The 25,193-nt window shown below is 39.4% G+C and overlaps 3 protein-coding genes and 1 long non-coding RNA gene across 4 annotated transcripts in view; 2 read left to right on the top strand and 2 right to left on the bottom strand.

Moving 5' to 3' along the window:
• Positions 1 to 7,332, bottom strand: part of LOC310719184 (tetraspanin-8-like) — a 54,923-nt gene extending 47,591 nt beyond the window's left edge. The window contains exon 1 of the mRNA XM_083528647.1: positions 7,306 to 7,332. The gene's annotated coding sequence lies outside the window, so the exon portion shown is untranslated. The remainder of the gene's footprint in view (positions 1 to 7,305) is intronic.
• The window catches only part of ptprr (protein tyrosine phosphatase receptor type R), a 44,987-nt gene extending 22,191 nt beyond the window's left edge, over positions 1 to 22,796 (top strand). Inside the window, exons 5-14 of the mRNA XM_083528443.1 lie at positions 4,483 to 4,593; positions 9,816 to 10,180; positions 11,198 to 11,387; positions 11,617 to 11,701; positions 13,946 to 14,025; positions 14,440 to 14,577; positions 14,669 to 14,779; positions 16,133 to 16,290; positions 18,651 to 18,764; positions 20,115 to 22,796. Of these exons, the coding sequence (XP_083384569.1) occupies positions 4,483 to 4,593; positions 9,816 to 10,180; positions 11,198 to 11,387; positions 11,617 to 11,701; positions 13,946 to 14,025; positions 14,440 to 14,577; positions 14,669 to 14,779; positions 16,133 to 16,290; positions 18,651 to 18,764; positions 20,115 to 20,208 (1,446 nt within the window). The 3' untranslated portion in view covers positions 20,209 to 22,796. The remainder of the gene's footprint in view (positions 1 to 4,482; positions 4,594 to 9,815; positions 10,181 to 11,197; positions 11,388 to 11,616; positions 11,702 to 13,945; positions 14,026 to 14,439; positions 14,578 to 14,668; positions 14,780 to 16,132; positions 16,291 to 18,650; positions 18,765 to 20,114) is intronic.
• Positions 18,565 to 20,116, bottom strand: LOC310719244. The gene is made up of 2 exons (XR_014531411.1): positions 19,095 to 20,116; positions 18,565 to 18,950 (listed from the first exon to the last, which is right to left on the bottom strand). It is a non-coding gene; the product is annotated as an uncharacterized lncRNA (long non-coding RNA).
• A 1,483-nt stretch (positions 22,797 to 24,279) lies between the features above and the next one.
• The window catches only part of ptprb (protein tyrosine phosphatase receptor type b), a 48,859-nt gene continuing 47,945 nt past the window's right edge, over positions 24,280 to 25,193 (top strand). The window contains exon 1 of the mRNA XM_083528248.1: positions 24,280 to 24,821. Coding sequence (XP_083384374.1) covers positions 24,768 to 24,821 — 54 coding nt within the window. The 5' untranslated portion in view covers positions 24,280 to 24,767. The remainder of the gene's footprint in view (positions 24,822 to 25,193) is intronic.

A 25,193-nucleotide genomic window follows, 5' to 3' on the forward strand; every position in this document is an offset into this window, starting at 1 on the left:
ATGAAAAGTAATGTTGAACCCTGTTAGACTAAGGCGGGGCATAGTCAGATCTTGTACAGTGGGGTGGTTAGATTAGACCTAATGGCAGTCTGGGGTGGGGCAAAAAAATACTATTCTAAATTAAAAAATCTGAGGTTTGAGGTACAGAACAACGTGAAGGCGAGGAAGACCACCCCTCATCCCAGTGACCAGGTGCTCTTTCTAACCACAGTTGAAGTGAGGAAATCTCTATGCAGAGTTAACCCACGGAAGTCTGCTGGACCACACAACATTCCTGGCATAGTGCTCAGGGAATGTGCAAAACATCTAGCGGTCTTTACTGACATCTTCAACATCTCTCTGAGCATCAACGTTGTTCCTACGTGCCTCAAGACGACCACCATCATCCCTGTGCCAAGGAAGTCTACTGTCTCCTGCCTCAATGAATATTGTCCCGTCGTGCTCACACCCATCCTAATGAAGTGCTTTGAGAGGCTCGTCATGAGGCACATCAAGCTTCCACTCTCACTGGGCCCCATGCAGTTTGCGTATCGTCCAAATCGCTCCACAGACAATGCCATCTCCACAACCCTCCATTTGACCTTCACCCACCTGGACAACAAGGACTCTTATGTACGGATGCTGTTCATAGACTTCAGCTCAGCATTCAACATGATCATTTCTCAGCACCTGATTGAGAAGCTGAACCTACTGGGCCTGAACACCTCCCTTTGTGACTGGATCCTGGACTTCCTGACTGGGAGACCTCAGTCAGTCTGGATTGGAAACAACATCTCCAGCACCATCACACTGAGCACTGGGGCACCTCAGGGCTGTGTGCTCAGTCCATTGCTGTTCACTTTGCTGACTCATGACTGTGTAGCAATGCACAGCTTGAATCACATTATCAAGTTCGCCGATGACATGACCGTGGTGGGTCTCATCAGCAAGAACGACAAGTCAGTATACAGAAAGGAGGTGCAACGGTTAACAGCCTGGTGTGGAGCCAACAACCTGTCTGACTTCAGGAAAACACAGAGTGAACATTCTCCACTGAACATTGATTGATCCTAACTTGAGATCGTCAAGAGCACCAAGTTCCTTGGTGTTCATCTGGCGGCTAACCTCACCTGGTCACTTACCAGCTCCATCACCAAGAAAGCCCAGCAGCGTCTCTACTTCCTGAGAAGGCTGAGGAAAGCTAATCTCCCTCCCCCTCATCCTGACCATGTTCTACAAAGGGACCATTGAGAGCATCCTGAGCAGCTGCATTACTGCCTGGTTTGGGAACTGCACCGTCTCGGATCACAAGACCCTACAGAGAATAGTGAGGACAGCTGAGAAGATCATCGGAGTCTCTCTCCTCCCCATCATTGACATTTACACCACACGCTGCATCTGCAAAGCCAAAAGCATTGTGGACGACCAACCACACCCCACACACACTCTCTTCACCCTTCTGCCATCAGGAAAGCGGTTCCGAAGCATTTGGGCCGTCACAATAAGACTGTGTAACAGCTTTTTCCCGCAAGCCATCAGGCTCCACAATACACAGAACTGAACTGGAACTCACACACACACATACACACACTCACTCAACTGTGTGTTACCAAACTGTACAACCTAAACTTATCACACACTCATTACTAATTTCAATCCATTCCATCACCATTTATTTATTTATTATTTATACTTGACCGTATTTCACTGTTTACATGCTGTTTTTTGCACCTCTTGACTGCTGCTACTGCTGTTTTTTGCACTGCATTGTGTTTGTTTATATTTACTCTCAGTTATAGTTTACAGTGGGTTTACTGGTCGGTGCTATCTTGTGTTATGTGTATTGTCCCACACTGTCTTGTGTTATCTTGTGTTGCCTGTCTGTCTGTACTGTTGTCTGTCTGTCTGTACTGTTTGTCTGTACTGTTTTTCGTCTGCACTGTTTGCACTCGGTTGCACTCGATGCACTTTATGTAGCTTTATGTTATGTGTTGTAGCTCTGTGTTGTTTAGTGTAGCACCAGGGTTCTGGAGGAACGTTGTATCGTTTTTTACTGTGTACTGTGTAACAATGTGTATAGTAGAAATGACAATAAAAGCGTTTTGACTTGAAAAAAATATTAATATTAAGACTATTATTACTACTATTACTACAACTACAATCATTGTTACCACTACTACTAATATCAGTTTTACTAAAACTCCTGTTGTTAATACTTTTACTATTATTTATGCTACTACTACTACTATTAAAATTATTTATAGTAGTACTTCTATCAAAATGACTTTTTTGAACAAAAAACTTTTACTACTAGTATTATTAATATCAATATTAGTACAGTTACTACAATTATTACTACTATTTCTACTATTTATATTAATATAAACAATACTATTGATACCTTTACTACAATTAATATCACTATTACTACTACCTTTATTACTAGTAATCTAAATTCTACAAAAATTACTACAAAAATAATTCATTACTTTATATTAATACAGTATATTATTAAAAACAAAAATCTACTACTGTAATTTTCAGACTATTAAGCGAATATAAGATGATATTTTACAAAGATTTTTATTTTGAACATAAATAAGCCGCACCTGTCTATAAGCCGCACCTGTCTATAAGCCGCACCTGTCTATAAGCCGCAGGTGTCTACACTGAAACTAATGAACTTTACGCAGGCTTTAACGAAAGACAGTGTCTGTTACACGGCTTGTATCTAAACAGTAGCCTACCAAGAAAGTCATTGTTCACTGTCTTCCTCCTTCCTTTCACAACTATTTTAGTTTTTCTTTTGGCATCATCGTGCGTTTAAAACTCACCATCGGTGAAGCTTTTCTCCCGATGCCGTGCAGCTCAGAACACAGGTGAAGTGTGTTTTCATGCCTGGTTGTTTTCAGAGTGACGAATGATTCGCATTTCCTGTAGACAGTCCGAGTGAGCGGCAGGACAAACCTCAGAGGAACATCATCCATATTTATGATGTGGTGCGGCCCGATTCAGTGGGAGCGCATCTGATTTAATATAAAGAGTTTAATAGGTTAACCTGAACCGGTTCGGCAATTTCATTGGTCTAATGTTCGGTGTTTTGTCTTGAAGTTTGTGAAACCGGGAAAAACCCTGGAAAATTACTTAAATTAGCCGCTTTGTTGTTGAAGCCAAGGGGTTCAAAGCGTGAGAAAAAAATAGCGACTTATAGTCCGGAAAATACGGTACTAATTTGCTATTACTTTTATTACTACTACTTGGTGCCATGTAAAGGGAAGCGCTGACTCAGTGGTTTAGACATTTGGCTCCTGATCTGAAGGTTGTGAGTTCAAATGCCAGCACCAACAAACTTTCAAAACCTTCAACTGCTCAGTTGCATGAATGACAGAAATGTCACTGAATGAGGGCAAGTAGTTTCAATACTACTATTTAATGTACATTATTATATATGAAATGCAAAGAATTAAAAAAAAACTACAGTCATAAGTGGTCAGATCAGTTGCAGTGCCAGATTTGGTGCTAAAAGACCTAAAACCTGCCACCCTTATGGTAAAATGAGAGTAATCTCCACGAAACAAAGGACTGAATGCGGAATGGGACGTTCAAAAAAGCAGCTGAGAAGCTTATTTTGAGGTGTCCACAAACTCGTTCTCTATTTTCATGTTAAGAGAGAAGTCATGGCTTGTGGTTCGCTAGTCATCTGCTAGCAAACATTCAGCTAAAGGTGCAAACATGACGCTTTTCCATTTCTGACAACAAGCGATCACGTGCGGAGGTTATCGCTTGATGGTGTGGCCGATGATTGTGTGTGTGTGTGTGTGTGTGTGTGTGTGTGTGTCCAACACACACATGCTATTGTAGCTCTGTTATGGGGTTTAAAACAAACTGGGCTGTCTGTGTGTGTGTGTGTGTGTGTGTGTGTGTGTGTGTGTGTGTGTGTGTGTGTGTGTGTGCAGGTTACTGTGTGTATTTTATTTGCTGGTTAAGGTGTGTGTGTAGATATTTGTGTCAGAGAGGGGATGTGTGTCTGAAAGGACACATGCAATTGTAGCTCTGTTTTGGGGTTCAGAAGTGCTTAGTGTGTATTCAGGTTAAACTGTGTGTGTGTGTGTGTGTGTGCGTGTGTGTGTGTGTGTGTGTGTGTGTGTGTGTGGGTGGCTGTGTGGGTGGGTGTGTGGTGTGTGGGCAGGCCCAAAGGGGTGGAGTGTGTTTCCTTGTCAGAAGAAATTTGTCTCTCCTGCATCACCTGCACACACACACACACACACACACACACACACACACACACACACACACACACACACACACACACACACAACACAAATACGAATTTTTTTTATGTGTGTGTGTGAGCGAGAGTGTGAGTGAGTTTGCGAGTCCGGGCTCGGAGGGATCCACCCGTGTCTGGACTAGTTTCAGGCTTGCTCGTGCTCACATTCGGAGATACAAATGATGGCGTGGAAGATTGATGTGTGTTTTCTTCTAAAAATGTTCCTCATGTAGAAGAACGTGCTTCAAGGCCAGCATGAGAGGGACAAAGTGTGGAGCAACGAGGGCTTCTACGTGGTGGTCATCTTCCTCACGATCTTTGTCATCGTCGTCACCTGTTTAATGGTAGGCTTCTGTTTTGTTTTTGTTTTTTTAATTATTTTATTATTTGTATTTTTTTATTATACACACTTAACAAGATTGAGGGTTGCATTAAATAAGGCCATGTTAAAGCTTGTGTGTGTGTGTGTGTGTGTGTGTGTGTGTGTGTGTGGCCTCAAGTAAGCTGTTGCCTAAGACGATGAGTGTCCACCCACGCCCTCGCACCTCCACCACTTCCTGCTTCTTCACATAAATAACATGTGTCTGTCACTGAAGGAACTTTCCAGAAGATCCGAACATGGTCGCGTTTTCGAATGTGCATCACCTGTTCAAAAAAAAGAAAATAAATAAAGAGAGAAGTAAAGAGTGGGGTGGTGGTGAGGGAATAAGGAGGAGCTTTAGATAGAGGAGGAGTGCGAGGGTGAGAGACTGTGAGAAAGTGAAAAAGGAAACGTGTGGTTGTACTTGAGAGAGTGAAAGAGAGAGAGACAGAGAGAGAGGGAGAGAAAAGAGTGAGAGAGGAAGTTAGCGGTTGCGTGCTTTCAAGTGATGAAGTGAGTAAAGCTCGTTAATTTCGGCGTGTCCGATGTGACATCTCTCTTCCTCCCTGTTTCTCTTTCTCTCTCTGTATCTCTCTATCCGCCTTTCTCTCTCTTTTTTCCTTCCAGTCTGTCTTAATGAACTTGTATGATGACATTAGAGTCAAACGCTCACCTGCTCCCCCGTTAGGCCGAGATCGCTAAGCCAATCAAAAGTAAGCTACGAGCTGAACGCGGCACTCGTTTTCTTTTTCTTTTTTTTTTCCTCCTTCAATCTCACTCTGCATTCTGACACTGGAGATGATTCCAGGTCAGGGAGCTGTTCACTGAGGTAAGAACTGATTCATGGCTATTGGAAGAAATATTCTTCTACATTTCACACACACACCCACAAACACACACACACACACACACACACACACACACACACACACACACACACACACACACATACACACATATACAGAAATACACACCATATGTAACTCTGAGAAGATTGTCCTATTTTGGGACAAAGTTCTTCATCTTGAAACGTTACGTTCTTCAACATGTTCTGCGTGAAATCTTTCCAACCGAAAATAAACGCAAATATGGAAAGCCATCGGTTATGTTATCTATGATGTGTTACGAAAAAAAAAATGAAGGAAACGTGATGAAACGTTCCTCATTACGAGAGGAATTTCTAATATTCTATGGACAAAAGTTTATGAACATCTGATCATGTGCTTTCAACCTCCAGCGCATCTTCTGGGAAGATGTTCCACTAGATTTTACAAAGATTTGTGCTTGTTCGAGCCACAAGGGTCTTAGTAAGGTCAGATGATGAGGTGTGGTCAGTGTGAAAGATTCCCCCCATAGTTGTTCGATAGGGTTTCCAGCAGGCCACGAAAGATCTTCAACTCCAGCCCATGTCTTCATGGAGCCGGCTTTGTGCACTTTGTTTGGGTCTCCTAGTTGAAATAAAGGTAAAATTTCCTGCTAGCGTATCCAAAGGCGTCAAAAATTGTGTGCCTTCAAGTTTGTGGCTGGAGAAGACAGATGTCCTGATACTTTTGTCCATATTTTGCATTTCTTATCTAGAAATATTTTTTAAAACCCGTCTTTCCGAGGCTTGCGCCAGGTCATGGGTTGCCTCATCAGTGTGTCTCAATGAAAGCTAGAAGCTCTAAAGATCACGTACTCGAGCTGATGCGGAAGTGGTTTTCAACTCATCAACTGCTATTAAAAAGACTTGGGGTGCAACGTTACATGTATCCGTACTGAAATTTTGAAATCACTTTTTTTTCGGGATGCACCGCAATCCGTTTTACGTGTGTAACGTTTACAATCAGGAACGTATTAAGTGGCGGACCGCAAGTTTGTTTAGTCTCTGCTTTACATTTTGAGCACATTTTTTGTTATTATTAAACTCGAAAACATACACAACAATGCCAGGTGTATAAAAAAAACAACTGGCTTTAGAGCAGTGTCACTGCGGCGGCTCACGTACTGGAAATACGATTTGTTTTGCACACGAATGAAAACTCTAAAGAATCGATAGCGCTAGCTATGGATACTTCCTGGTTAGCGGCTAACGCTAGCGCTACGGATTCTTTATCGTTTTCATGCGTGCGCAAAACAAAACGGACAGGTTTTTTTTTTAGCTCAATTTAATCGATAAAATTATTTTAAAAAAGCGCAAAATTGCATTGATTTGATTTATTCGATTTTATCTAGAACTATTATTCGATCTATATCTATATATATTATTTAACTAAGCGGGCATTTCGTTTATGATAGTTTGAAAAATTTTAACTGCTAATAATAATATTAAAAATAAAAATAAATACATAAAAACGACCAGCAATTTTATGTTTCGCGTTTCTTTCCCCCTAAACATACAGAAATTTAACCGAACCGTGGAAAAACGCGGTCGAATTGCTGTAATGGTAAAAAAATCTAATCGTGAATTTTTTATGTAGTGTAAACAAAAGTAAGAACACCCTAAGTGATAACAGCTGTACGACACTTAACAGCATGTTCATGCTTTTGTCTGCTTGACAGGACCATACAAATGTGTGTATGTGTGTAACAATTTTCTCATACTGACCACTGGATGTTCAACATGGTACATGGTAAAGACTTTCTGAGGATTTGAGAATTAGAACTGTTGCCAGGGGTCCCTGGTGGTCTAGTGGTTAGGATGCGGCGCTTTTACCGCTGCGACCCGGGTTCGATCCCCGGTCAGGGAACTATCCCCAGCCACTCTTAGTGCCGGTCCCAAGCCCGGATATATTGGGAAGGTTGCGTTAGGAAGTGCATCCAGCGTAAAAACATGTGCCAAATCAAACATGCGGATGATCCGCTGTGGCGACCCCTGATGGGAGAAACCGAAAGAAAGTTTTGCTCTCCACGAAGATGCCCGAGGCTGTAAGAATATTAATATTATGACCCGTATGTGGGGCTCTTGTTACCACAAGATGGCGGCAATTGTACCACTTTAGACCACGGATTGTCGCTCAACACTTCCATCCATTCGTCCAAATAGACATGATTTGTTGCTGAGACTAATATCTGCTTTTAGAAAATTCCATTCATTTTATTTTTACATATAACAGGGATAAACAACTCATGCCATATGCAATAGAGTTGCCAAGCTATAGAGTATAAACAGCAACTGAAAGTCCTACTATCCATCAATAAGTCACTCATGTTATATTTGTCACGTACACACAGGAACACAGTAACTCACTGAAACATCAGCGCTTCCTCGTTTGGCGTGGCTTTTATGGCTTTCATCATATCTTCTTTGCGTCTGCTGTTCAAACCGCAAACTCCAAACAGACACCGTCATTTGTTCCGTTACGTCATTTGTACATTGATTGGTTTAAAAAAAAAAAAAAAACAAGTTCATGTTTATAAATTATGATAGGGAGGCAGACAAACAAACTGTCTGTTCGACAGACTGTGAGCTAGACTGATAGTTAGACAGACAGACAGACAGACAGACAGAAAGTCAGACAGTTAGACAGACAGGACAGAAAGACAGGTTGACAAAAAGACAGCAATCCTGATTTGCAGAAAAAAAAAATAGACAGACTGACAGACAGAAAGACTAACATACAGGTAACAGTTAGACATACTTACAAACAGATTTATACAGACTAGTCAGCTAGATTGACAGACAGTTAGAAAGACAGATAGACTAAAAGACTGACAGACAAATAGCAGCAAGTCAGACAGTTAGACAGACTGAAAGCAGGCAGCCAGACAAAAAGACTGACAGCCAGACAGACAAAAATGCTGGCAGACAGACTGACAGACAAATAAAACAAAGATAAAGATAAATAGAATTAGACAGACATATACAGTTAGACAAAGAGATAGACAAATCGAAATTTAGGTAGACAAAAAGCAGTTAGTCAGACAGTTAGACTGAAAGCAGACAGACAGACAGACAGACAGACAGACAGACAGACAGACAGACAGACAGACAGACAGACAGACAGACAGACAGACAGACAGATAGACAGATAGATAGATAGATAGATAGATAGATAGATAGATAGATAGATAGACAATTTATATATGTCTGGAGCATGGAGTGCATTAAATCCAAAGAGAGGCGAGTTAGTTCCTATCCTCGCTTCGTTCAACATGTCTGCAATAAACAGTCACTTCCTCACTTTTTCCTTATCTTTCTTTCTCTTTCACTTTCAAAAAAAGACACTGGAGACTCCTTCGTAAATATTTTTTTATTATTATTATTTATTTTAAATCTGTGCATTATTAGGTTTAGTTCATGTGGCATGTCCCCGGGTATGAGCTGCTACTATGGAAACACATTCATGGGAACCTTTCATGATTTCCAATCTGTGCGGTTAATCTACTGCAACTTGCTGACTAATCAGATTAAAGCATGATTTTAGAAGATTGAAAGAAAGACTGACTGACAGACAGAAAGAGAGAGAGATAGCTAGACTGACAGACAAACAGACAGAAAGACAGACACTAACACTGACAAAATGTTAGACTGACAGAGAGAAAAACAGACAGACAATTAGACAGACAGAAAACTGGATTGACAGATAGTTACGTAGACAGACAGAAAGACAGACAGTTGGACAGAAAGAGAGACAGACAGCTAGATGAACAGATAAACAGACAGAAAGATATAATGTATGGCGGACAGACTAACAGACAGACTGGCAGAATGTTAGACTTACAAATAGACAGGCAATTAGACAGACAGCTACACAGACAGACAGACAGACAGACGGACAGACAGACAGACAGACAGGGAAACATTTGGACATACAGGCAGACAGAGTTAGACAGACATATATATATATATATATATATATATATATATATATATATATATATATATATATATATATATATATATATATATATATATATATAGTAACCTTCTGACCAATCAGATTGAAGCATGAATTCATGCTTAAAAGATGACAGGCAGTTAGACTGACAGACAAACAGACACTCTCACAGACATTTAGACATATAGACAGACAGATAGAGTTAGACAGACATATATACAGTTAGACAGGTAGAAGAAACTGACAGTCGAACAAAATATAGAATTAGATTTGAGTTGCAGAATGTCTGCAGAGTAAAGTAAGTAATTTCCTGACCAATCAGATTCAAGCATGAATTCAGACGCTTGTCTAAGCTCTGGTTTCTTTGTTTTTTTTTTCCCCTCAGGTGCTTTACCGACTCAAGGAGAAGGTTGAGTTTGCAGACAGGCAGCTAAAGGGGCTGGGTGAATCTGTGTCTGTGCACGCCACCCAGCCGCCCCTGACCCTCACCAGCAGCATGGTGCAGGCTTGCCCCGCCCCAAAACCTGCATGCACCACTGCAACCAGCACAACCCCATCCACCTCCACCACCACCACCACTACCTCCACCCAGATCCACCACAGCACACCTCATACACACAACACACACCCAGGTGCCTCCACATCTGAGTTTCAGTACCCCCCATGCCCCCCTGTGGCTGAATTCAAACCCTGCCTGTCCTCCAGCCCGTCGCCTTTCAGGATGAAGTCTGCTGCCGGTCTGCAAGAGAGGTGAGTGGCTGCAAATTTTGTATACAACATTTTCCCTTTACTTGAAATAGAAGACCCAAAACCTGTTCCAGCATGATGGTACCCTGTGTACAAAGCCAGCACTATGAAGATCTGCATTCCTTGGGTTGGATGATGTGGAAGATCTTAAGTGGCCTGCTATAAAGTTAAAAACCCTAAAGAATATGAAACCCAATAAATTGAGCACTAGGTACACACCAGGCCTTCTCACCTCACTTCCATTAGTACCTGCTTTTACCAACACCCTTGCGGCTGACTGAGAAGAAATCAACACAAAATCTACTGAAACAACTTCCAAGAAGAGTGATGGTTATTATTAGAGCAAATGCGGACTAAATGTGGAATGACATGTTCAAAAAAACACCAACATGTTTGTATGCTAGTCTGAAATAATAGAATGCTAGGTTGAATAATTTCAGACTGGCATCCCATCATTTCAGACTAGAACTTTGAGGGCAAAATGTCTTTCTTTCTTTCTTTCTTTCTTTCTTTCTTTCTTTCTTTCTTTCTTTCTTTCTTTCTTTCTTTCTTACTTTTTTGTTTTTCATTTTTCCTTTCTTTCTTTCTTTCTTTCTTTCTTTCTTTCTTTCTTTCTTTCTTTCTTTCTTTCTTTCTTTCTTTCTTTCTTTCTTTCTTTCTTTTTTTGTTTTTCATTTTTCCTTTCTTTCTTTCTTTCTTTCTTTCTTTCTTTCTTTCTTTCTTTCTTTCTTTCTTTCTTTCTTTCTCTCTTTCTTTCTTTCTCTCTTTCTTTCTTTCTTTCTTTCTTTCTTTCTTTCTTTCTTTCTTTCTAACAAAAGCTTCTTGCTAATCTCTAATTGCTAGCTCGTTTTGTGGGAAGGATTGGGGTTTTTTTTCAAGCGTAAACTGGCATTTCTAAGAGCTTCCATCTTTCTAACAGCTGTGTGTGTGTGTGTGTGTGTGTGTGTGTGTGTGTGTGTGTGTGTGTGTGTGTGTGTGTGTGTGTGTTCTATTTTGTTCTATTTTTGCATGCATGTACAGACGCGGCTCTAACGTTTCCCTGGTGCTGGATATGAGTTCGCTTGGCTCGGTGGAGCCTTTGAACTCTGGCGTAAACACTCCACGCGAGCGAGTGGCTCAGGAGTACCTGCAGTCGGCCACTCGAGTCCTCACACGCCAGCAGCTCCGAGATGCCGCTCTCAACACGCAGGCCCTGCATGCCGAGTTCGCTGTAAGTCCATCGACAAACCGCTTGCTTAGACATGCACAGATATCACACTCTGCAGCGGTTCCTTTTAAGGAGGTAGCGCTACCCTCTCCAGCAAACTTTTAACCCCTTCTCTTATGCTGTATCACTCCATCTCACTCTACTTCCCCTTGTCTCACCCCATCTCATCCATGTCTCCCCATTTCATGTATCTTACATATGTATCTTACACATTTTTTTTTTCCTCTTTCAGGAAATTCCAATGAACTTTGTCGATCCAAAGGACCTGGACATTCCAAGTTTTGGGACCAAAAACAGATACAAGACCATTTTGCCAAGTAAGTACTGTGCACCAATATTCCAACCCCCCTCCTCTCATCCACATAGTATCTACTCATACACAGTAGGTGCTGCGTCTACTGCATTATCATGGCAGAGTAAAGAGGTTTCCATAATACTTTATTAGAGATACAAATACATAATACTCAGCTTCAGCTCATGGGACTTCCAAAAGGATAATGTCTCAAAACTTACAGCTATGGAACTCCCAACATCTACCAAAAGAGTTGATACATGCAGTCTGGTAAAGGCACGCCTGAACCCTGAGAAATTTAAATTGGCTTTGCTCATGAAGAGTGGATCAGACTAACTGTAGACAGATGCAGAACTCTTAGTGAGAGCTACAGAAATCGGTGGTTTGCAGTGATCACCAAAGTTGGGCAACAAGATATTAGGCTGACAGTACAATAATTTTTGTCCATCTCTTGATAGACGCCGTTTAATAGGAAATTGTGGGTTTTTGTTTTGCCATAACGGGGTACCAGCAACTCATAGGAAGCATGAGGGGGTACCAGCAACTCATAGGAAGCATGAGGGGGTTCCAGCAACTCATAGAAAGCATGACGTGGTACCAGCAACTCATAGGAAGCATGAGAGGGTACCAGCAACTCATAGAAAGCATGAGGGGGTACCAGCAACTCATAGGAAGCATGAGGGGGTTCCAGCAGCTCAAAGGAAGTAGCAGGGGGTACCAGCAACTAATAGAAAATACAAGGGTGTACCAGCAATGCACAGGAAGTACGAGGGGGTACCAGCAACTCGGTAACTTGAGGGCCTCATGCTGGGTTTTAAGAACTCGAGGATGTTATATAAATGTTGATACTAAATTTGATTGAAACACCTTCAGCGGAAGGAAACGCTCTGGGACATGCATTACACCTCGTCCCTGTCCTGACATGACATCTAGGGGATTATGGCTCAAAGTTAGCAAAGGTCACCGATACGAATGATCTTATGATTGTACGTTGGTCTTCCTGCCTCTCCATCGCTTCCCGTCTCATAAGCCAGATTTACAGAGGAAGCGCTGACTTCTCTCTGTTGGCTCGGGACATGGAGGTCTTAGGGGTTAAATGGCTCTTCCCTCCATCATATTCTCAGACAAAGCAATCAGACGAAGGAACAGCTTGTTCTCAGAGGCTCTCGTGCATGAAACGATCCTCGTTGCTTTATGTAACCCGGCTGGAGCGCTCAACTGCTAATGGTTTCCTGTTTTGGGAACAAATTTTTGCACCGAGCAGGCATGGGAGGAGTTCGCTTATCAATATATCCAAGGCAGGATTCCTTCCGCTTCTCCAGAATGCTTGATTAAGTGCAGTCAAGAGGGAACCAACATTTCGAACTCTCGAAATGAAACATTACTGTAGGAATGGAGTGGAGCTGACCATGGGGTTCAACCGGGTTTTATTATTAAACACTATCAGTGTGTATGTGGTGTATGTGTGTGGATACACTTTTCTGTAGATGATTGCTTACATTTGAGAGAGCACCACTGAGTCATTTCCTGTCATTTGTTGAGAGACTCCTCCCTAGAGAACTTCCTTTATATTCTTGTATATTTGCTTCTTTATTGGCTTTATAGGCTTTAAAGGTGATTCCACATTTAGTCGCCATTTGCCCTTATAATAAACTCTATTTTTCTGGAAAGATGTTCTATTAGATTTTGTGGAAATTCAGCCATAAGGCCTTTAGTAAATTCGGGGTACTGATAGAAGGTAATTGGGGTGCAGTAGGCATTGCAGTTCATAACATTAAGGTTTATAGCTCTAGATATCATTGAGGCCACTCAAGATTTTCCAGTCCAACCCATTAAAGCATATCCTAATGAAGATATGGCTTTGTGGATGGAACATTGTCATGCTGGAACAGGTTTGGGTCTTAAGTACACTAGTTTGTCCACTTTTCGCTGTAATGGCAACAACGATTTTCAGATTTTTAGACCACACTGTACAACAGGAAGCACTCTTGGAAAGAAAGTGTACAAAGATCAAAAACACAAAGCTACTTTCCCCTTCATCCATTGCACCCCCCACATTCTAAGTCACATGCTACACTGAGCAATTTATGGGTCACTGAATTAGTATCATGAAAGTTCAGGATTTAAATAAAATATTTTTTTTTGTAATTATTTCCATTCAAAGAATTTTAACATTTGTGTTATCCCAATTTTTGCGTTGAGACATTTTTACATAATGGAAAAAAAATGATAAAACTTATAAAGGTTCATATTATGTCTCTGTTTGCAGATCAACACTCCCGAGTCCTCCTGAAATACAGGAATAGCTGCGATCCCCTCAGCAGCTACATAAATGCCAACTTTATCCGAGTAAGCCACGAACATCTGCGATTAGAATTTGCCTTTTGTTTTTTGGGCAAAATGGTAGTCGATATTTAGGAAAGTTTTTTAGGAACATGTGTGAACGTTTGGCCTTCCATACAGTGGTTTCTATCAGTCAGATTTTTCCAATCATTGTGATGCCATATTGTCCAGCATTGCTCACAGCAGACTGGTCCATATAATTGAGCACTTACTGGATCATTTCAATTAGTAAAAACTAATGATTGGGCTTGTTATAAGAATAAACATGGGGATGGTTGTGTTTCTGTACGTTGAGTATCAGGGCTCAATACAGTTTTGTTCATGTTACATGAACAACATGTTCGAGCCGTGCAAAAAAATAACAAATAAACACCTGTCTAATAATGCTAGTCATTGTTTTTCTTTTCCTCATACCCAAAGGGTTACCTTGGACATGAGAAATCGTTTATTGCAACGCAAGGTCCTATGATCAACACTGTAAATGACTTCTGGCAGATGGCCTGGCAGGAGGAGTCGCCCGTCATTGTCATGATCACCAAGCTGAAAGAGAAGAACGAGGTAATGCGATGTGATCGATCTTTTTTTTTCCTTAGAAAATCCGAAATAACGAACGTTGTTCACGCTTAAAATGTTGTCTTTCCCATTGCAGAAATGCGTCTTGTACTGGCCGGAAAAACGAGGCATTTACGGCAAGGTCGAGGTCCTCGTCAACGGGGTCAGGGAATGTGAGCATTACACCGTCCGTACGCTCACACTCAAAGTACGAAACTCTTCTCGTGGTTCGTATTAAGAGTTGTTGAAATGAGGTCTTCATCTTTGTTACGTTCTCAACGCTCAGTCGTTGTGATTAGCCATATATTCTGTGTTGGTTTGTAATCTCATAGTATATAATGGAAATAAATGCTCGTTTTTATAAGGGCCTTGCTTAAGGACCCAGCAGTGGCAGTTTTGTGGTGCTGAGATTTGAACTCACGATCTTCCAATCAAAATTCCAACAATTTATAAAAAAAACAAAAAAAAAAACAAGCTAATTTCAAATCACCTACAATGATATTTTTCCCAGGTTTATTCTGGTTGTCTGGATTGTGTATCAAAAAGTTTCCAGACTACTGGTGCAAACTGGTGCTATTTTGACCACATGCATTACCACGTTTGCGATTCCATAATGGCAAGCAAGCAAACGTGAAATTCCACATAAAACTGGGCAAATCTGCTACAGAGACATCTGACGTGACTCACGTTTGACATACGCCAATGTCTTTCTAAGTGTTTCGAGTGGTACACGCTTCAACAGTGGAAGAACATTGCTGAAAGACGACGCAAGATCAGGAAGACCTTTGATGAGCTCAACCCCCGAAAATGTCGAAACTATTCAGCAACTCGCGCATGATGATTGTCAGAGAACATTTAATATGATCTCACCTACTCACCAGATTTGGCTCCTGCAGACTTCGCCCCCTTCTTGAAGATAAAGATCCAGCACGAAATGCAGAAGGTGTTTGACACGCTTCGAAAAAAAGACGACTTCCAGGACACATTCCAGAAGTGGCAGAAACGCTGGGATCGCTGTATCGCGGTACAAAGGGGACTATTTTGAAGGTGTTAGTATGTGAACATAGATAAATAAAGTACTTTCTTGTAAACAGAGCGAGTTTCGAAACTTTTGATACCACACACAAATCTGGATCCGGCAAAACTGCATATAAAAAGACCAAACATTAAGCGTTGTTTTCCATGGCGAACACCAATGACAGCTTGAACTTTCCAAAGCTGGAAAGTGACCATCGGGATTATCCACGACTGGGTGCAATTCCTTGCCCTATTTTAATGCCCTCTGCTTTGCATCAGCTGCTTTTTTACCTCCACTACATACATTAAAACTGGGTACCAATTCCTAGGCCTGGATTATTACTTATTTTTTTTTATTTGCTGGTATATAGGCATCAGGAATAAGACACAGTATTGAAATATGGAAATATGGAAATATAAGTTCTGTATTATAATTTAAATGCACTGATTTTTATTCTGGTATCTCTATTAAATCGATTTTAAACTCTTGCTCAGGAAGCCCAAATAACAGTCCATGTTCTTTCAAACTCTTTTCACATTTCAGCAAGCAGGACAAAGTCGTAAGGTCCAGCATTACTGGTACACTTCATGGCCGGATCATAAAACCCCGGAGAGCGTGGGGCCTCTTCTGGAGCTCATGACCGATGTGGAGAAAAGCAGAGAAGCTTCGGAATCTCATGGCCCCATCATTGTTCACTGCAGGTACATGACTTTAGAGGGGACTCTGTGCGAAAGCAGTCCAGGGACTTTCCTACTTGATCAGAGGGATCCCTAAGCATGTAAAATGTTTCACCCATTTGCAAAAGATGGCCTCCTTTTGGCATCGTTTTAATCCCCTAATCTGGCATCTGCTAGAATATGTAAAAAAAGAGAGGAACCTGAGGTGTTTGAGTTCCTGATTTGCCTTTTTGGATATTTTTCTGCCGTACGTTGCCCCCATTTTTAGTGAGCATATGATTTGATACCTCTTGACAAACTGATTGTAAAGCAAAACAATTGGAATGAAGGGGACTTTGTCCTTGGGAGACAAAAACATCCAAGTACAGAAATTTTCCACATTTGGTTTTGAAAGCAAGGACACTTACCCTTCAAAAACAGCGAACCATCAAAACAGTCGAAAGGATCAAAAAGCGAGCTGACTTCCTGTGTGTGTATATATGTGCGTGTATGTGTGTGTGCCATAATTGTCCTGCACAATAGAGTCTTCCTTTAAAGTGTCTAAGTGCTTCCTTCGAGATATGTCCAATGTGTCAGGGTGTAAAAGCAATAGTGTGAATATCCTGTCTCTTTTCCTCCAATAGTTCCTCCAATAGTTCCTCCAGGAGAGAGCTTCTTCTTCAATGAGTGGCTTGGATCTAAATTTATCCTTTCGCAGTTCCTGGTCACTGTTGGGTGTTTTGTCGAGTCCTTTCAAACACAAGGCTGTGGTTTATGAGCTTACCTTTGTAAAGGGAACGAGGAGTGGGTATCACCTCTGAAAGCAAGTCCATCAGGTAGTTTGGTGCCTTCAGAACCCTCCAGTTATTGTTTGTATCAGAAGAAACATCAGTCAACAACCAGACTCGCTACAATAACCTTTAATTATAATCGAATATATCTTGAGACGTCTTGGGATGGACATGCTGCTTGAAGCCACCTAATAAGATCCTTTGGATGTCTTGAGAGGAATTAAGAGACTTTAAGAGCTTTGGTTTATTTATATACCCCTTGAGCAATTTTAAATCAGACTTCTGGTCGTCCTGAATTCCGTCGTCCGATTTATGAAGAGATCACTCAACTGAATGCTCCCATAGACCAATCCTTCCCTGATGACTAACCACTGAAAACTATTGTTTCCAAAAGTCAATTACTGATCACTGTTTCTCAATAAATTATCATTATTTTCAGGGTTCCCCATTGACTGACCAAGCACAGACCACCATCTTTTCCATTTACTAATCTCTAATTTCCAGTGTTCACCTACACCTGACCAATCACTGACCACTTTCCTGTGGTGAAATACTGATTAGCAGTTTTCCCAATGACTAATCCCTGATTACAGTTTGCCTCAGTGACTAATAATTTTTTTCCAATGATCATCCACAGATCACCGTCTTCTCAACTAAGGAATTGCACACCTATCATCTTTCCCTTATCACTAATCTCTGCGTTCCCCAACATCTGTTCCCCAATAACTGACCCATTACTGATCACTATCCTGCCTCAATGAATAATCCCTGATTTCCAGTGTTCCCCAGTGACTGTCTAATCACAGATCACTATCTTTTCCAATGACTAACCATTGATCACTATTGTTTTCAAAGTCCAAACCATCTTTACCAATTATCATCACAAATGATATTTTTCAAGGTCCAATTAATGAACACCATCTTTCCCAATGACTAATCCCTGGTTTCCATTGTTCCCAAATATCTGACCATTCACTGACTGCCATATTTTCCAATGACTAATCACAAAAAAACAACTATTTCTCGCCCATCAACTGACCAATCACTGAGCAAAGTTTTTTCCTGTGGTGGAACACGTATTAGCATTTTCTCCAATGACTAATCCCTGATTACAGTGTTCTCCAGTGATCACTATTTTTGCCAAAAAGGAATCAGATCACCATCTTTCCTTCATCTCTATTTCCTGTACAGTCTTCTCCAAACAACTGACCAATCACTGATTAGCATTTTCCACTAATCTCTGATTATCACTCTTACCTAATGATCAATTAAAGATCACCATCTTTGACAAAGACCAATCTTTCCAGTCTTCCACAAAACCGACCAATCAACGACCACCATTTGTCCTGTCATGGAATACTAATTAGCATTTTTTCCAATGACTAATCACAGACCACCATCGTTCCCTTATGACCAAACCCTGACTTCCAGTGTTTCCCAATGACTGACCAGTTATTCGTTCTCTCTTTCTCTCCCTTAACTAGACATTTATCAAAGCCTGTTTTCTTTCTCTCTCCTTTTTGATTGGAAAATGTTTGGAGGCCCCATAACCGACCCCTGATGATCACTGGTTGGCTCTGAAAGCGATGTAACCCTGTTTTTTATGATTCACAGTGCTGGAATTGGACGCACAGGCTGCTTCATAGCCACGACTACAGGCTGCCATCAGCTTCGTCTAGAAGGAGTGGTGGATGTCCTGAGCATCGTGTGCAAGCTGAGAGTAGACAGGTACAGGCATCCCTAAACATGTTCTTAAATCACACTGGAAAGAAATTCATTTATATTTAATAAAGGGTGCAGCATCTATATGAAGCTTTCCTGCCCGAGCTCTTCTGAAAGTTTTAAGAAGTTCCAGAAAGCAAGTGAGAAACTGGAGGACAAATAGTGCAATAACATTTTGGTCTCATAATGTAACTTTTCCCGGTCCCAAGCCCGGATAAATTGGGGAGGGTTGCGTTAGGAAGGGCATCCAGCGTAAAACATGTGCCAAATCGAACGTGCGGAGGATCCGCTGTGGCGACCCCTAACGGGAGAAGCCGAAAAGAAAGTTAATGTAACTTTTCCTATGTTCAAAAGTACTGAATGAAATTCTTCACTTGGACTTGGAGACGCAAAATCTGTTCCAGCATGACAATGTGTACATCGTGGACTTCTTCTCAGTTCCTATAATAATGCCTAAAATAAACAAACAAACAAATAAATTAATATACAAACATCTATTTAAAATTATAGCATGAAAATTAATGGTAGATTTTCTTTCTTTCTTTCTTTCTTTCTTTCTTTCTTTCTTTCTTTCTTTCTTTCTTTCTTTCTTTCTTTCTTTCTTTCTTTCTTTTATTGCTTTTGCAAAACTAAAATAATTTTCTTTCTTTCTTTCTTTCTTTCTTTCTTTCTTACTTTTATTGCTTTTGTAAAACTAAAATAATTTTCTTTCTTTCTTTCTTTCTTTCTTTCTTTCTTTCTTTCTTTCTTTCTTTCTTTCTTTCTTTCTTACTTTTATTGCTTTTGTAAAACTAAAATAATTTTCTTTCTTTCTTTCTTTCTTTCTTTCTTTCTTTCTTTCTTTCTTTCTTTCTTTCTTTCTTTCTTTCTTTCTTTCTTTCTCTCTTTCTTTCTTTCTTTCTTTCTTTCTTTCTTCACTTAAGCAAAACAATATATAAAGTAACAAACAAACAAATACACAGAAACATCTGCTCTAAATTTCAGCATGGATGTAAAATGGGCGTTTTTTCACCCATGTAATGCAGATGTTCATGGAGCCGGCTTTGTGCACAGGAGCATTGTTCTCCTGGAACAGATCTGGATCTTCTAGTTCAAGTGAAGGGAACATTTCATTGCTTGTGGTAACATTTTTTGGGGGAAGAAGCCCATATGGCTGGAATCAGAAATACAGTAGAGTTAAGCTCTGTGCCGACCAATCAGATTTGAGAATTCATTCACATTGAGGTTTCATGACCACTTCTGATCCATTACCTTCTAAACAATTTAAAATAAATCTGTACTTAATCAATCAAATCACCATATAATTGTCCACACCGATGATCGTAAATGATCCAGTATCTCTTTACTGTTGTTTAGGGGCGGAATGATCCAAACCGGAGAACAGTATGAGTTTGTCCACCACGCCTTGAGTCTCTACGAAAGCCGACTCTCGGCAGACCCGGACCCGTGACCACAAACGACATCGAGAACAAGATGGTACGAGGATTTTTTTTTTTTTTTTTGCAAACTCCAGGAAGAACATTCTCAAGGGTCCAAGAGTCCATCCCTTATTCTCCTTCATACTGGAGACAATTCAGAATATATATATACATAGATCTTTGAATGAGATCTCTGTCCAGCTCGATTCAACAGATTCTGCCTGGATTTTCGGACTTCTCACTCGTTCATGGCCAAGTGTTCAATTCATACATGGAACTACGTGCACAAGGTATTTCCAAGACTGTTAAACGCATCGGAAGGACGCCTCCTCCGTTAACATAATATTGCTAAAAACTATTATATATATACATATATATATATATATATATATATATATAAATACATACACAAACATTACTCAAAATTTCCAAGTAAATGTAAATTGCAGATCTTCTTTTTTTTCTTTCTTGATTCTTTCTTTCTTTCTTATTTTCTTTCTATACTTAACATTTGATCGTCCACCTGAAAACTGCTAATTTAAGTACTACGATAAATAAATAAATAAATGTATAAATAAATAAACCACACAAACATTTCAAAATTTAATAATGAATCTAAATTGCAGAATTCTTTTTCTTTCTTTCTTTCTTTCTTTCTTTCTTTCTTTCTTTCTTTCTTTCTTTCTTTCTTTCTTTCTTTCTTTCTTTCCTTCTTTCTTTCTTAAAAAAATTATATCTGCCTGGAAACTACGCATTTAGGTAATATAATGAATAAATAAATAAATAAATGAATAAATGAACAAATAAATCAATAAATAATTAAAACAAAAACTCATAATTTCAGCATGAATGTAAATGGCAGATTTCTGTCTTTTCTTTTCTTTTTACTTTTTTTTTTCCATATATATATTTAACATTTAATCATCCGACTGAACTACTCATTTAAAAAAACAAAAACAAAAAAAAACAATAAATAAAAGATACAAGATACATTGACGTACAACAATATATCAGTATCATTTATCAGAGTTGAAAATATATGGAAAATGTTGTAATAGATATTTTTGTAAAAATTTCCCTGAATGTGTTTTTTTATTTATTATTATTTTTATTATTATCATTATTTGTATTGTTTTTCTTCTTCTTTTTTTTTTTTTTTTTTTTTTTTTTAAAAGCAGCAACATATGGGCATTTAGCACTATTAAGGGGGATAAAACAAGGAAAAATATTTTTTTATGTCTTTCTGTTATGTTGCAGATTTTTCTTTTTTCTTTTTTTTTTCTTTTTTTTTACATTTATTTTCTTTTTTATTATCTTTTTTTTGGAGTATGAAATCATTTGCTGCACAAAACGTCCATACTTTTTTCAAAACAACATCTAATCCTGTCCACCCTTTGCTCGCTCTTTTTTCTTTTTTTTTCTTTTTTAATCCATGCCTTTTTATCGAAATGCCAACAGGAAGTATGTTTTCTCACTCAGGAAGTCGCTGCCCGATCAAAATCCAGCGCCATAATTTCCCTTGGTGTATTATTTATTTATTTATTTTTAGGACACCCCCCCCCCAAGCAAAAAAAACAAAAACAAAAAAAAACCACAAAGGCGCTGCTTTTACCACCGAATGTCATGACTTTATATTGTTCTTTTCATTTGTATTCTTGACATATGACGTGCTGTGCAAAAGTTTTAGCACCCTGCTTTTTTCCGGTAGATATGATCAAACAGAGTAAAAATAATAATTACTATTTTTTTTATTGTCAAATTTTATTCTGTTTATTCTTTTTTTTCACATTTTTTGTAAGTGATAGATGGCAATATTTCGTGTAACAGGAGATCCGATACGGTGATCTGATCTTAAATCCTTTTCTGTCAAACAAATGATACGAATTTAAGAATTAATTTTTTCTTTTTTCTTACAGAATAAATAAAATCCCTCATAGGTCCGGCTACTGAAACTTTGCTATTGCAATCAAATCGGTAGCTTTTGTTCTGAACGTCAGCTTTGAGATTTGGAAAACGAGATTGTTGTATATATTTTTTTATTTTCTATTGTCCCATTTTTTTTTTTACATTTAATCCTGTTTATTGTGATACAGAGGTTTTCAAAAAAAAATATTATATTTGTGAATTTCTATTAGAAGTGTTCGTGTAGTGTAGAAGAACAATGCGGTCAGTGTACATGAGCTTACTGTTTGTAGCGGATTTACACTCTTTCGTATGAATCTGTTTTTTTTCCCTCCTTTTTATTAATATTCCACATAAACATTGTGGGGGAACAAAATGTAACTTCAGCAGATATTCCTCAGTAACCTGTACATAATCATCCTTCTATTATTACAGTAAGAAGTGGAATAAGACCGGCCCGGGCCTCAGACATGACGCTCGGTATAATCGTTATTTAAAACGTTATCATACAGCTAACGAAAACACACGACCACGGCACAATCCAAGCCATAATATGGAATGTGGAGGTCCGGTGTCATTTCTACAGAGCTTGTAATGTGGAGAAATGTGTTGCTGTGTATGAAGCTGTTCACACTGACTGTTCTCTAGCTGGTAATCCCGTCCCAAACTCTGTGACTCTGTGCTTCTGACACTCAATAAACCCTTCATACCGAGCAAACTCTGATTCTCTCAGTTCTTTTTCATATCACACCACTGACCACTGTTTACTCACATCACTGTAGAGAGACTGATACATACAGCTAGAGATAGACGGACGAACGAATAGACAGACAGACAGATAGATAGATAGACTAAATGGTTTACAGACAGACAGACAGACAGACAGACAGACAGACAGACAGACAGACAGACAGATAGATAGATAGATAGATAGATAGATAGATAGATAGATAGATAGATAGATAGATAGATAGATAGATATACTAAATGACAGACAGACAGACAGACAGACAGACAGACAGACAGACAGACAGACAGACAGACAGACAGATAGATAGATAGATAGATAGATAGATAGATAGATAGATAGATAGATAGATAGATAGATAGATAGATAGATAGATAGATAGATAGACTAAATGGTTTACAGACAGACAGGCAGACAGACAGACAGACAGACAGACAGACAGACAGACAGACAGACAGACAGACAGACAGATAGATAGATAGATAGATAGATAGATAGATAGATAGATAGATAGATAGATAGATAGATAGATAGACTAAATGACAGACAGACAGATAGATAGATAGATAGATAGATAGATAGATAGATAGATAGATAGATAGATAGATAGATAGATAGATAGATAGATAGATAGATAGATAGATAGATAGATAGATAGATAGACTAAATGGTTTACAGACAGACAGACAGACAGACAGACAGACAGACAGACAGACAGACAGACAGAACAGACCGACAGACAGACAGACAGACAGACAGACAGACAGACAGACAGACAGACATATAGATAGATAGATAGATAGATAGATAGATAGATAGATAGATAGATAGATAGATAGATAGATAGATAGATAGATAGATAGATAGATAGATAGATAGATAGATAGATAGATAGATAGATGGATAGATAGATGTCCCTGCTGAACAACTTTGTGTTGATTTTGTTTCACGCTGACTGAACCCCAGGCCTCCTCACCTCAACTTTATCAGTACCCTGACTTTACTAACACCCTTGTGATTGAATTCATCTCCAGAAAATGTAGTGACTGCGGAATGCGACGTCCAGACTTATGGAAAGAAGTCATGATTAGTCATTTCCATTACTGGGGGTCAGTCAATAGTAAAGTCGCACCCAACGTATTGTTAAGATCTTAGTAAAGAACTTCCTGCGTGTTCGTATTATAATGTCCTTTTATGTGTCTTAAACACTTGTCACATTTCATGAGTAAAACTGGGGATGACTTTCTTAACACAGGACACCAGGATTAAACTATTTGTGTTTGGAAATAGGAATAAGTCCTAAAAAGAGACCCCGAACTCATCAGCGAGGCATTCAAAGTCTATAGAATAGAAGGAAGTGAAGTGAAATCAGAGTAGACGTGGTGTGAAAATCAGTGTGTCTGCTCGGTGGGGTCAACAGGAAGGAAAAGGGGTGGGCTGCCTGAAAGGCTTCAAACAACAAAACGCAGCTCATAGCTAAACCGCTTCGTCAGACATCTAAGAGAGACAAAAGAAAAAGAAAATCCTTCGTCCAGCATTTCAGTCCATCCATTTCTTCTTCAGGATAGAAGTATAACAAGCTCTCAGAGAGACAACGCCTCCGTCAGTGCCACCGCATTATACCCAAAGGCCGATCCTGATTGAGGAAATCTGCCCCGGAGCGAATGGTCCACTCGCACGCAGGGTCCACGAGCGGCGGCCGATGAGAGCGAAAAGTCTCCCACACGGGCCCGAGAGCAGCCGAGCTTTTTCACGTTTTCTGGGGAAACCATCCGTTTTCAGCAACTCTATCTGACGCATGGGGAGCCTACACTTTTACTCAAATCCTCTGGATTATATTTTCAAGTGTCTCTTCAAATTGAAGTTCTATTTATTGACTAAAATCATCTAATAACCTGACGATCTGAAAAACAAACAAAAAACAAACAAAAAAAATACAAAATGCTGAAGCCTGAAGCTGTTGCTGTAGCCGTCTGGCTGGCGTCTGGAGTCATGGTGAGGGATTTTATAGATAAAAATGTTTTCAGATGAATAAGTTACTCATTTATGGTGGGCTGTAGAAAAGAAAAAGAAAAAAATCTGTCAATTTTTGTATCTTTAAATAAAAAATGTCATTTTTTAAATCAATAGATTTTTAAAAAATTATTTAGTTCTATTTTATTTGTTTACTTATTAATAGCTGCGCAATTCAATGCATCGAGCTTTTAGAAAACAATTCATCCGAAACGGAAGTTTTTGCGATACTTCCAGATTATTACAGACAATTCAGATTTTTATGAATGATTCCATGCAAAATATGCTTTTATTTACTGGAGCGATGGTGATAATGTGATGATGACGATGGTTTTAAAGATGGTGATGATGATA

The sequence above is a fragment of the Silurus aristotelis genome (assembly GCF_946808225.1).
Source record: "Silurus aristotelis genome assembly, chromosome: 24".
Classification (NCBI taxonomy): domain Eukaryota; kingdom Metazoa; phylum Chordata; class Actinopteri; order Siluriformes; family Siluridae; genus Silurus; species Silurus aristotelis.